Source organism: Balaenoptera physalus, assembly GCF_965194825.1.
Source record: "Balaenoptera physalus genome assembly, chromosome: 6".
Taxonomy (NCBI): Eukaryota; Metazoa; Chordata; class Mammalia; order Artiodactyla; family Balaenopteridae; genus Balaenoptera; species Balaenoptera physalus.
The window spans coordinates 3,491,933-3,505,478 of NC_138885.1; the positions used below are offsets into that span (position 1 = coordinate 3,491,933).

Here is a 13,546-nt window from a genome sequence, read left to right on the forward strand (position 1 = left end):
TCAGGGACACTCCAGCAGCAGCAAAGTGAGATCAGCATGTCTTTTTTTTTTTTTTTTTTTGGCTGCACCACGCGGCATGTAGGATCTTAGTTCCCCACCAGGGATCGAACCCGTGCCCCCTGCAGTGGGGGCGCGGAGTCTTAACCACTGGACCGCCAGGGAAGTCCCAGTGTGTCCTTTTTTGAAATCTTTATTTTAAAAACTCTTAAACTTGCAAAATAAATTAGTTGATAGCTTGTTAAAAGGCAGTTCTGCTGACATATTTAAATTCATTTTTATAACTTGACAAGCCGTAGGGATCAGAAACAGGGTTAGGAACTGCTGCTGAAAGAAATCAATCAAGGAAGAAAAAGCCAGGCTTTTATGTTGTTGGGTGGACAACGTCTGTTTGCATTTGTTTCACCCCCAGGGGGAGGAAGGATGGGTGTGGGGGGCGGGTCACGGACCAGAAGTGCTGATGCTGGTACTTTCAGACTGAGGCCCGAGTGGGTCAGCTGGTTTTTGCTCCCAGCAGTCTTTTTCTGCATCGAGCCTGTATTGTTTTATGATCAGAAAAACACCAGCACGGGGATGGTTTTCGTGGCCATTCAGCGGAAGGGTGTAGGGACCCTGTCTGGGAGATTCTGCTCTACCCGATCTTGGCTGTGTTAGTCTGGGCAGCTTAGGCAGACTCCCTCACAGCGCTGGAGGCTGGAAGTTTGAGATCAAGGTGTCGGCAGGGCTGCTTCCCTCCGAGGAGCCTCTCCTTGGCTTGCAGACGGCCGCCTTCTCGCCGTGTCCTCACGTGGCCTCCCCTCTGTGCCTGTGGTCACATGCCACCCTGCCGTGACCAGGCCCCAAGCCGTGGAGCCATATGAGCTCCTTTGAGCTGAGCCAGAGGAGACAGAAATGTAATCGAGTTGTTAAACCGTAAACTCCCGCATGGCAGCACGGGCAGGTTTGAGTGCGTTCCAAATGTGTTACTTTAGTTACACTCTTGGGCTTTGGCACCAGTGGAAGCCCGCTGCAAAGGCGTGTGGGTCCTTCAGGTGTAGTTGAGGCTCTGTCCCAGGGCCGTGCAGTGACCAGACACACAAGGCCCCTGTGTCGTGCTGGGAAGGAACCCCAGTGGGCTCGATGGTGAGGCTGGGAGGGTCTGGCGAGGCTCTGGGTCTGGGTGGCAGCAGGCACAGGGAGCATGGGCCACCCCTGGCGAGGGGTGGCCGTTAGAGATGGAAAAAAGTAAATGGGTTTAAAGGGAATTCGGAGGTGTCAAAGAAGAAGGCGAGACGGAGACTGGGGACTTGGACTTGGAACTGGCAGTTCCAGGTTTCCTCAACAGGCGAGGCAGAGGCCGGGCAGACGTGCATTTGTGGAAGATGCACAGGTTGGAGAGTCGCGGGGGTGCCCATGGCCCTGGAATTGGGCGTTTGTAGGGGGTGTTCATGACCGAAAAACATGGGGAGGAAAATGCAGCAAATAGGAGAGAGCCTCCGTGAGTGACGGCAGCGCCTTGACCCGTAGTCCGCATGAAGCTTAAAAGATGCTATGAAAGAATGTTCAGGGGCTTCCCTGCTGGCGCAGCGGTTGAGAGTCTGCCTGCCAATGCAGGGGACACGGGTTCGGGCCCTGGTCTGGGAGGATCCCACCTGCCGCGGAGCGACTAAGCCCATGAGCCACAACCACTGAGCCCGCGCGTCTGGAACCTGTGCTCCACAACAAGAGAGGCCGCGATAGTGAGAGGCCCGCGCACCACGATGAAGAGTGGCCCCCGCTTGCCGCAACTGGAGAAAGCCCTCACGCAGAAACGAAGACCCAACACAGCCAAAATAAATAAATAAATAAATTTTAAAAAAGAAAATGAGAATTTAAAAAAAAAAAATAATGTTCAACAACATCAACATTTTTATGGAAGTTGGAAGGGAAAAGTAGCTTCTATCATCTCGTTTCTGTGAGGGATCAGGGGATTATGGATAATTTCTTTTCCCTTTCTATATTTTCTGATTTATCTACAATAAATATTGCTAATATTTTGCTCCTGATTTTTTAATTGTAGTAAAATATACATAACATATAAAATCTGCCATTTGAAACATTCACATTGTTGTACAACCATCACCACCGTCCATCTCCAGAACTTTCCCCATCTTCCTGAACTGGAACTCTATGCCCATTAGACAGTAACTCCCCAGTCCCCGCCCCCTACAACCCCTTGGTAACCACCATTTTACTTTCCTTCTATGAATTTGGCTCCTCTCATGTGAGTGGAATCGTGCAGCGTTTGTCCGCTTGTGACTGGCTTATTTCCCTTACCTTGTCTTCAGGGTTCATTCATGTTGTCGCATGTGTCAGAATTTCCTTCCTTATTAAGACCAGGTAATATTCCACTGTATATATAAACCACAACAAAGAAAAATGTCCTTACACACTGATTGGAAATAAGTTGAACATCTGACATTTTTCCTAGGGTGTGACCCAAGTGTGTCACGGAGGCTTTTTGCAACCCTCCTGCACCAGTTCCGTACCTGGGTTCTCCTGGACTGTCCTGGGCAGAGGTGGGGGAGGGAGGGGGTCCCGCGGGCACTGGGCAGACAGCCAGGGCGGCCGGTCGTGTGGGCTGTGTGGCTGTGCCAGGGTGGTTGGCCTGACCAGTTTTTCTCATTGACCAGCGGGGGTGGGAGGCACAGAGGTGAGGCCAAGCAGCCCTGAGGGGCGGCAAGGTCACTGTGGGGCAGCCTGGGCCCTTGGAGGCCATCAGCTTTGAGGTGCCCTGTGCGGACACCACTGGGGCCCCGCGCTGGCTCTGCAGGGCAGTGACCAGGATGAGGACGTGGCTCTGTGCATCCCCTGTCCCGGGCGTGTCCTTTCTTGAGTGTGTGGAATAGGAAGGTGTGATGATAGAAGGAAGTTGGTAATGGAAGGAAAAAGTTTTCATTATTTTGAAAAATATCTGCTACATTTAAAATTCGTAGTTAGCACCGTGCTGTCGGGAGGGGTGTTCTGTGAACCGCCGTCAGGCCCCGTCGCTCCCTTGGTGTCTGTCCTGCGTGTCTTGCTGATCTCCTGTTGCTGGCTGAGAGCTGTTGTTGTCTCCAGGGTGGAGTTACTTCTCCTTTCGGTGCTGTCAGCGTTTGCCTGGTTTGACGCTCTCTTGTTAGTGCATCCACCCTGAGCGTGGCTCTGTCTCCTTGCTGAATGACCTTCTGTCGTCATGCAGCCCCAGTCTTTATCCCTGGTAACTTCCTGCTCTGAAGTTGGCTTTGTCTGACACTCAAGTAGTCCAGCTTCCTTTTCTTGTACAGTTTCTCTTTCCCCCTTTTACTGTCAGCCTACCTATATCATTATGTTTGAAGTGAGTTTCTTATAGCTGGCATATTGCTGGGTCAGGAGTTTTTAAATCCATTCTGACAATCTGTGTCTTTTAATTGGTGTGTTTCAACTTGTGATAAATCTAATTATTGATATGTTTGTTGAGGTCTACCATTTCATTAGTCGATTCCTGTTAGATCCCTCCCTCTCTGTCTCTCTCTCTCTTTGGCTTATAAACAATAGAAATTTATTTCTCACAGTTCTGGAGGCTAGAAGTCTGAGATCAGGGTGTCAGTGTGCCAGTATGGTCAGGTTCTAGTAAGAGACTGTGATATTGTGATTTATAATAAGAAACATATATTTGGTCTTTGTCTGTTTCTACCACAGAGCTCCTAAATCCAGGGAATTTCCCAAGTGATGAGAGTGACAGAGGTGTCTTGATAGAGCAAACTCCCTTCAACCACACCTGAGTTTATGTTAATGTGGCGACTTTTGGAAAGCACCTAAGGATGAGAGCTGGCTGCCAGGGGAACCAACTAGGAATAGAGAGTTGGAACTTTCAGTCCCATTCACTGACCTCTGTCACTAGTGACCAGTGATTTAGTCAATCATGTCGGTGTAATGAAGCCTCCATAAAAACCCAAAAGGACAGGGGTTCAGAGAGCCTACAGGTTGGTGAACACGTGGAGATGCGGGGAGAGTGGTGTGCCTGGAGAAGACACGGAAGCTCATGCCCCGTCTCGCATACCTTGCCCTATGCATCTCTTTCATCTGGCTGTTCCTGAGTTATGTCCTTTATAATAAACCAGCAATCCAATAAGTAAAATGTTTCTCTGAGGTCTGTGAGCTGCTCCAGCAAATTAATGGAACCCAAGGAGGGGGTCATTGGGACCTCGCATGCATAGCTGGTTGGTCAGAAGCACAGGTGATAACCTGGTCTTGTGATTGGCATCGCAGGGAGTGGCTGTCTTGTGGGACTGAGCCCTTAACATGCAGGTAGGTAATGTCAGAATTAAGTTGAGTTGTAGGACACCAGCTGGTGCTTGATGATGTGGGGAAACCCACACCTTGGCACTGGTTACAGAATCGGAGGGCCCTTCTCTGGATTGCAGACACCAACTGCTCATTGTGTCCTCACATGGCAGAAAGAAGATCACAACTCTTAGGTTATTTGAATATTTTTTAGTATTCCATTTAAATTTTTTTTAAACAATCTTTTTATGAGTTACCTATATTGCTTTGTATAGTTTTTTTAAGTGGTTGCTTTAGGGATTACAAATACATGCTAACTTTTCAGTCTACCTGGAATCAGTATTTCACTACTTCAAGTGAAATGCAAACATCTTACACCATGTAGGTCCTTTTGCCTTCCCCCTTTATGTTATAGTTCTCTTATATACTACATTTCTATACACTGAATACTCCATCAGACAATATTTTCATTTTTGCTTTCAGCCACCAAACGTCTTTTAAAGACCTCTAGAGGAAGCTGTCTACTCTGTTTACTCACTGTTTACCCTTTCTCTTGCTTTTGCTTTTGTTTTTCATGTCCCAAGTTTCCTTCTGGTATCATTTCCTTCTATTTGAAGAACTTGTGTTCGCCTGCTGTCTATGAATCCTTTTGATTTTCCTTCATCTGAGAATGTCCTTATTTCACCTTCATGACACTTCTTTTTCAACCTAAAAAGTGTCTTCTACTTCTTTAGGTCCCCCTGGTTTCTGGGGAGAGGTCCACGTTCAAATTGTGAACGTGGTCTCTAGGTCGTGAGCCACTTTTCTCAGGCTCTTTTTAAGATATTTTTTTCATTGTCTTCATTTTTCAGCAGTGTGACTGTGATGTGTCTGGGTAGGGATTTCTTTAGGTTTATCTTTTTTGGGGTCTGTTGAGCTTCTTGAATCTGCAGATCAAAGTTTTGCCACATTTGCAAAGTTTTCAGTCATGTTTTCAGCTGTTTTTCCAGCCATGCCCACTTTGCTCCCCTTCTTGCACTTTGATAAGACAGTGTTAGACTTTTTCTCTTGTCTCAAAGGTCCTCAAAGCTCTTCATTTTTTTCAATCTTTTTTCTCTCTGTCATTCAGATTAGATCATTTCTATTGCTCTGTCTTTAAGTTCACTGAATCTTTCCTCTGCTTTTAAGCTCATATGGGGAGTTTTTAAAATTTCAGTATTGTATTTTTTAGTTCTGAATTTCCATTTGGTTCTTTATATCTTTCTTTCTTTATTTGCTGTCTTCAGTTTTTTTGTTCAGTTCAGGAGTGCTATGTTTGTTTAGAGCATTTTTATAGTAGGTGCTTTAAGTCTGGTAGATAGTTGTAGCATCTGTTACTTTGGTATTGGTATCTGTTGCTCATCTTTTCCCATAGGGGTTAAGACACTACTGGTTCTTTGCTGAGTAGTTTGGATTGCAGCTGGACATTTTGGATATTATAGTATGAGACTCTGGGTCTTGTTTAAATCCTAGGAAAATGTCGGTGTTTTCATTTTAGCAGGCACACAACCTCGTTTGATTTAGGTGCAGTTCTGACCTGCCCTCTCTGGGTTACGGTTCCGTGTCAGTTCTGTCTTTGGAGCCTCAGCCGTGCCACTGGATCTGGCCTGTGTGTGCCTCCTGTGGCTGTCTGGGACCTGGCCGTGGTCTCAGGGCTTGGGGTGTGAGGATCAGATCCACGCATGTGCAGCTTGGGGGTGGGCCTGACATTCATGAGCAGCTTTGGGGGCTTGCTCTTCCAAGCTTCTTCCTCTCCACACTGGCCCTGGGGCTTTCCAGGGGCCTGGGGTTCCCTTGTTGGTCCTCTAACCAGTACGCCGGGGCTTTGGAAACCTGCCCTGCCGTGCACTTCCACGCCCATGCCTTGCCTGGGGCCCAGGTGCTAGGTGGAGCAACTGGGTGCTTCTTCCTTCAGTGTTCTCGTCCGGCCCGCTTGCTGCTCTCTCCATCTCAGAATGACCGTAGCTTCCCCTGTAGCTGCCCCACGCAGCCTGTCTGAGGTCAGAGCTACCCCAGGACCCTGCCGGGGGCGGAGCTGCTTGGTGTGCCCGTCTGGAGTCAGAGCTCGTCCCTGAGTCCTGGCCAGGGTCACAGCAGCACTCAGCGGAGGCAGGCTGGAGCGAGCTGACTCCTCTCTCCCGGAGCTGGCGAAGCCGTGGCGGGCGAAGTCCGTCTCTGTTGCTGTGCTTCTGTCTGGCAGCCGCAGAATCCAGGCTCTCAGGCCTCTGCCAATAGTTCCTCCCTATTTCCTTCCCTTGGCTGCCGGCCCTCACCTCAGTGGGCGCTGCAGGCCGCCCTGTATTCCTGGAGGCAGGCTGGTGCGAGCTGACTCCTCTCTCCCGGAGCTGGCGAAGCCGTGGCGGGCGAAGTCCGTCTCTGTTGCTGTGCTTCTGTCTGGCAGCCGCAGAATCCAGGCTCTCAGGCCTCTGCCAATAGTTCCTCCCTATTTCCTTCCCTTGGCTGCCGGCCCTCACCTCAGTGGGCGCTGCAGGCCGCCCTGTATTCCTGGAGGCAGGGCTCTGGCCTCGTCCATCTCTGTCCCTAGTGTGTGGCCCTGCTTGGAGGACGCGCCTGGGAAGCGCCACTGGCGGGGAAGCACCATTGCCCCTGGAGGCAGACGTGGTACTGGAGTAGCTGTTCCCACCTCTAGCTCAGGGAGGGGTTGCCGGGCCCTCACCGAGAGCCCTCTAGGATGGTGGCCCTGAGGTGGTAAGGTGGCAGGGGGTGACGGCACGTGTGTTGGCCCATGCGCCCTACTCCGCGACCAGCAGAGGCCGTGTTGTGACTCCCCTGCTGGTGAGCCTGGAGAGAGATGCCAGACCCCAGGGATGGGCCGAGACCCCTCCGCCGTCCCCAGCTCCCTGAGGAGAGGGCACAGGGGAGCAGGGCGCTAAGCACCCCACCCTGGAAGGATTGTCAGGGTGCCCCTGCCCTTCCTCATGGCCTGGGGGGGCTTTGCGTTTTGTCCTAGGGCAGGATGGCAGCCCAGGTGACGCTGGAGGATGCGCTGTCCAACGTGGACCTGTTGGAAGAGCTGCCTCTGCCCGACCAGCAGCCCTGCATCGAGCCCCCGCCATCCTCACTGCTCTACCAGGTGGGTGATGGGCAGCCGCGGGATGTGTGGCCTGTGGTGCTGACCTCTGCTTGATGGTTTTCTTCTTCCTTGCAGCCAAATTTCAACACTAATTTTGAAGACAGAAATGCATTTGTCACTGGCATTGCAAGATACATTGAACAAGCGACCGTCCATTCTAGCATGGTAACTCTGCGCGGTTTCCTCTGGGGGGATGGCATGTCTGAATAGCAAATGTCACTTTTTTTGGTATTATCCTGATAGCATACATAGTGAGGAAGAGGAGAAGAAAGTGAATGAAGTGGTTTATGTTTTTTTAAAGCACCTTTTTTTTTTTTTTTTTAAATTATAAGAACAATATATGCTCTTTCTGAAAACCTGGCTTCTGTGGCCCAGAGAAAACCTTTGTCAGCATTTTGAGGGAACCCATTCTCCCTCTTTTATACTTGTACTCAAGCATACCAGGTACACACCCATATGGGATTTAGATTGCATAAATGAATTGCATTGTTATTATAAATATGTATTTTAATGATTTCATGAACATTTTAACATGTCATTAAAACGCACCAGATGAAGTAATTTTTAATGGCTGTCTAGTGCATTTTTTAAGTGTTCAAAATTTAACTATTTTTGCATGTTTACTTAGTTTGCCTTGATTTCTTCTAGTAAAAAATGCTGTGATGAACATCTTCCTAAATACATCATTATTCTCACTGGCTAGATTTGTAGAAGTGAAGTTACTAGGTCAAAGGTTGTGAGCATTTTAAAGCATCTTAAAAACATTACCAAACTGTAGTCAACATTTTCAAGGACATCTATGCAGTTTTTGCCATTTTTACCAAAGGAAATAACGTGAAAGAAGGAGTAGACACGAAAGCAGTTTTGAAATGATGGCAGTCCTCTTCCCATGGATACTCTCCCTGGATTTTAAGTGCTTTCCCTCCCCGCCCTGGGGACAGCAGAGTGTGTTAGTCTTCCTTCGGGGCCAGGAGGCTCTGTGTGGCTTGGTGGAGAGGCTGTGAGGACCCCGTGTGCATTCAGCTGCACTGCGCGCTTCCCATGTCCCCAGCTTCAGGTCTGCACCGCCAGCAGGTGGCTCGGGGCTGAGCGGAGCTGAGGTGTGGCGGCTACGGCAGGTGCCCTGGGCTGTGCTGCCCCTGGGCAGAGGTGCCTGCATGTCACTGATACCCGTCTTCAGCCTGCAGAAGCCATGGGGGTGTTTGGGGTGGTCTGCAGTGTCACCAGTATCTTAGCAGCTGTCTCTTGGCACACAGGTCCCGGTGCTTTTCTGTCCCTCAAAGGGAGGGTCCTCCTGGCCTCTCCACCATGGTTTATGGCTCTAGCTGTTGGCGATTTGGCATCTCCTTTTTTATGATTATTCTGCCTGCCTTTGATTTGTCCCGTGTACCCTTGCAGAACGAGATGCTGGAGGAAGGCCAAGAGTATGCCGTCATGCTGTACACCTGGAGGAGCTGCTCTCGGGCCATCCCACAGGTGCCCCATCCCAGCCGGACCCCCCCCCCCCCCACTGGCCACGCCTTCATCCCTTCCAGTCATCCCCGCCCAGTCAGACCCCACCCCACCTCTGGCCTGCTCCATCCCAGCGCACTCCCCACATCCTCTCTGGGTTGAAGCCTCTCTATGTCATGTTTGTTTTCTCCCAGGTGAAATGTAATGAACAGCCTAACAGAGTGGAAATTTATGAGAAAACCGTGGAGGTCCTTGAGCCTGAGGTCACAAAACTGATGAATTTTATGTACTTCCAGGTAAAACAGTGAAATAATCCTAGGGGTTTAGAGCAGAGGAGTGAGATGGTGGCACCATCTACTAATTAAACAAAGTGCATGTAAATTCAAGCGATCACAATAGCTCTGAGACCAAAGGGAACTAAGCCTTAGACAGTCCAAAGCATTACTGGCCCTTTCAGAATAAATGCTGTTTCTGGGTTTCACTTCTCTTCTCCCCTCGAGAGTGAATTTGTAGTTCCTGCACGAAGACTGCTTTCTGTCAGTACGCTTACACGCTTACACTTTCGATTCATCTAGTTTTCGGGTGTTTTCCCCCCACTGTCCACTCTGGTGGGCTTTGCCCTGGCCTTGGCTCCTTCTGGCCCTTGGGTTAAGCAGAGTGGCCACAGGGAGGGGACTTGCTGGCTTTTTTAAAGACATAGTTTAGAAATGTGTGGAAGTTTTTATCATAGAATCCTTTAGCAAAGGGAGAAGATAGAACTTCTTAGGTGATGAATTTTTGTTTTATCTTAAAAGTTGTCAGGTGGAAATCCTCCCACCCCCTTTTTCAATTCTAAAAGCTAAAGCAGTCTGCTTTACAGACATTCTGTTGGAGCATTTTGCTCAGTAACTTTGCTGGAATAATCAACAAAATTCTTTTACTTTGGGGACATAGTTGGTAAAGGGCAAAGTTGATGATGGTTGTTACAGAGCAAAGGCACGTGGAAATCACTTTCTAGCAACACGTCTCTTTACCCGAGCTGTAAACATGCACTCGTTGGTTGGGTGTTTCATCAGCGAGTAACGTGACTCTGGACCCTGTGATTGGAGCTGGGCCTGGGGTTGGCCCGTCCCTGAAAGCCGCGTTTCTGCCCCCGCTTCCTCTGCGCAGAGAAACGCCATCGAGCGTTTTTGTGGGGAGGTGAGGCGCCTGTGTCATGCGGAGAGAAGGAAGGACTTCGTGTCCGAAGCCTACCTGATCACCCTGGGCAAGTTCATCAACATGTTTGCCGTGCTGGACGAGCTGAAGAACATGAAGTGCAGCGTGAAGAATGACCACTCGGCCTACAAGAGGTGATGAGCGCGCCTGGGACTCAGGGCCGGGCTCCCGAGCGCCCTCGCGTGCAGGGTGCAGTGCCCACGAGGGCCAGTCTCGGCCGGCCGGAAGTGTTGTCCAGGGCAGACCGCCGACGCTGCGAGGCGTTCTTGTAGGCTTTGGGGGCGGGGCGGGGCCTGGGCTCCCAGCACCTGGAGGACAGACGTGCGCGAGAGCAGTCCTGCGCTCCGAGCCCGTATGGGGGCGGCGGGTACGTGGGCGCTGACGCGCTGAGCGTCTCGTCCAGGGGGCCGGAGGCTCCACGCCTGCTGGGGCCGCCGCTGCTGGTCGCTGTCTGGCTGGTGGGCATCCCCGGCAGGCGGGCACCGTCACCGCAGTGGGCACAGCTGGCCCCGGCACCCACAGGGCTCCCCAGACCAGTTGTCCTCCAGAGCGGTTTTCTTTTCGAATGTGGACAACTTCTAGAGAAGAGAATTGGAAAAGGTGGGCACGGCTCAGCGCTGCGTCTGCGACACTGAGTGTGTTGGTGGCAGGTAGAGCGGAGCCGCTGTCCTCTAACCAACTCTCTAGAAAGTCTGTGCCTGGGACTGTTAAAACAGGTTGGCTGGAATGAGATGCTGACTTCTGTTTCCTTTGCTACACAAGGAATCTTAGCTATAAAATTAAATTAGAAGAGATTTTATTTTGTGTTTGAATAGGCTGTGGTTTCATTTGTAGGGGAAGAAAAATAATTTTTCCTCTGCCCTTCTAGGTTCTTGCCTGAGTACCGCCTTTAAGAAAACAGAGATTAATAGGAGAAAAACAAATGTAATTTCATTTCATGAGTATGGGGGTCCCAAGATATGAGACCCAAAGAAGTGACCAAAGGAGGCAGTGTTTATACCTTTTGTTTTTTTTGGTCACACCTGGCAGCGTGTGGGATCTTAGTTCCCCAACCAGGGATGGAACCCGAGCCCCCTGTAGTGGGAGTGCCGCTGGACTGCCAGGGAAGTCCCAGCGTTTATACCTTTGAAACAAAGCAAAAACAAATTTGTGAAGAATTGACAAGACAAAGAAGTTTGAGTTGGGGTGGCCAGTGAGTGAGGAGGTCGGAAGGTCAGCTCACACGGCTGTCTCAGCCTTGAACGCCCCGTCTCTGGTGATGACGATGTCTCCCGACCTCCTGGTGCAGGGAGGGGACCTTTCATGTGAGAGGTTTGTTTCCTGCTTTCAGGGGCACAGAGGAGGTCAGAATGCCCTGCTGTGGCTGTTTCTTAAGTAACTTTAATTCTGAATAATTCAGTATGCCACAGTGGCATATTTGGGGACGGCCTACCCTGAACCCCAACACGTACCTAAAATAGTGCAACTATTGCTGTGTCTTTAAAATGAAAGCCTCTTGAGATGAGGCATGAAACAGATTTGAGGAGGGGGTGGCACTGGAAGTTGAGTTAGATCTCCCAGACTTTAAGCCTCATTCGTGTGAAATAAGTTCAGGCGTTCCATGCATCACCTAGAGTTAGCTCTGCACGGAAGCCTAGATCTTCAGAACGACAAAATCTTTTGAATTGTCCTGTTAACTCCACTCCGGTAGGAAAGTTTGGAGTTGTCTCCATTTGATGCCAGTTCTGTGGGATTCCAAGTGCATGTGACTCTTGGTGGAGTGTAGGGGCTTCTGAACTTCCCAGCTCAGGAGAGCAACTTCTGCTCCTAATGGCACAAATCACTTGTCGGGTGATTTGGAACAGTTTTCTTAGCCTTCCTGACTCTATCAGGGAGATGGGGAGGTGGGCAGCCCCAGTGGTTTTAAATTTTAAAAAGGTTTCTTTTCTCCCTCTCTCTCTTAACAGGAGCACCTTTATTTCAAAGCCCAGTCTGGAAAATAGTTTAAAGATGGGGCTGCTCTGTGGAAGGCCCCCGGGCACCCCCTTCAGAAGTTGCCCAGCGTGTTTGCTACCCCCTAGGCTCCCCTCACCCTTCCAGCAGCCTCTTCCTGTGACCTATGTTTGGGATCCCCTGTTGGTTGGTTCACTTTCCCAGACAATAACCTCTACTTCTCTCTAGCCCTCACACTCCCACACTCAACACTCAAAACACTTTTTATTTGCACCCAGCTGGTAGTTACAACCTTTTCTGAGTGTAAATGCCAGATAACCCATATAGTCATGGTGAGGCTTAAGGAAAATAAAAGCAGGTATTCTTGGTCCCTTCCTTAGTTTCCACTCCTGCAGCTTCAACACCCACTCAAATCAATACAGTAAAGTGAACACTTAAAAAAGAATGTAAACATATCAGTTTATACTGTTTCACCGTATATAATTTTTTAAAATTTACAGAAGTAAGCAAGATTGCAGATTATTTCTCACCTGAAAAGTTCTGACGTAGGTGGTCTGCAGCTGAGGGGGTTCCACAGTGTTCAGGAACCAGAGCTCCTGCTGTCTTCATTTATTGCCTTGTGGCCCAGGATGGCTGCTTGAGCTCTAGCTGTTATCTCTGCATTCCAGTCAGCAGGAAGGAAGGAGCATTGAAGGGCCCACAATATTCCTTATAAGTAAACTTTCAAGTGCCTTACAAAGTTTTGCATTATATCTCATGGCTCAGCAGTTGGTCACAGCGTGGAGATGAGAATGAGGCACATTGCTGCACCACAGAAATTCAGGGTTTATTCTGAAGCAGGAAGGGAAGGAAATGACAGTTGGGGTAGGTTACCAGTCTTTGCCATGAAAGCTTTTCTTTAGTAAAACCCCAGAGGTTCTAGGTTGCACAGACAGGTCCTTATGTGGGCAGTTTCCACTAAACTTTTTTGGGGAAGCCCTAGGTGTGCAGAATCCTCATATGTGCTTTCACCCTCTTTGCAAAAACTAGAGACTCAGCCCGTGTTGCACAGGATTTGTTGGACCTCCGTGTACAGGTCCTTCTGTGTCCACCATTCCCTTGTCAGCCCCATGGGGTAGGTCATAGAGCTATTGTTTTTCACAGGTATGGTAAGTGAGAGTCAGGAGAGTTCAGGAGGTGTGGTATTGATTTATAATAAGAAATATATATTCATCCCCATTTCTGACACAGAACTCTTAAAACCCTTAGAATTTCCTGTGATAAAAGCAATAAAGTTTCTTTTGTTATGTAGATGTGGTGACTTTGGAAAGCCTCTAGTTACCCTAAGGATGGGGGCTGGTCACCAGAGGAATCAACCCTGTAACTACAGGTTTGGAAATTTCAGATCTACCCTCCTGATCTCAGGGAGGAGAGAGGGGTTAGAGGTTGAATCCATTGCCAATGTCCAGTGATCTAATCAAGCATGTTTATGTGAGGAATCCTCCATAAAAACGCCAAAGGACAGGGTTCGGAGAGCTTCCAGGTTGGTGAACATGTGGAGGTTTCTGGGGGAGTGGTGCTTGGAGAGGGCATGGAAGCCCCACCCCCCCCCTT

The 13,546-nt window shown here is 49.4% G+C and overlaps 1 protein-coding gene across 1 annotated transcript in view; it reads left to right on the top strand.

The window, feature by feature from the left end:
* CYFIP1 (cytoplasmic FMR1 interacting protein 1) overlaps window positions 1-13,546 on the top strand; it is a 96,674-nt gene that overhangs the window by 21,100 nt on the left and 62,028 nt on the right. Inside the window, 5 exon segments of the mRNA XM_082465669.1 lie at window positions 7,255-7,372; window positions 7,448-7,537; window positions 8,771-8,848; window positions 9,019-9,120; window positions 9,974-10,155. Coding sequence (XP_082321795.1) covers window positions 7,256-7,372; window positions 7,448-7,537; window positions 8,771-8,848; window positions 9,019-9,120; window positions 9,974-10,155 — 569 coding nt within the window. The 5' untranslated portion in view covers window position 7,255.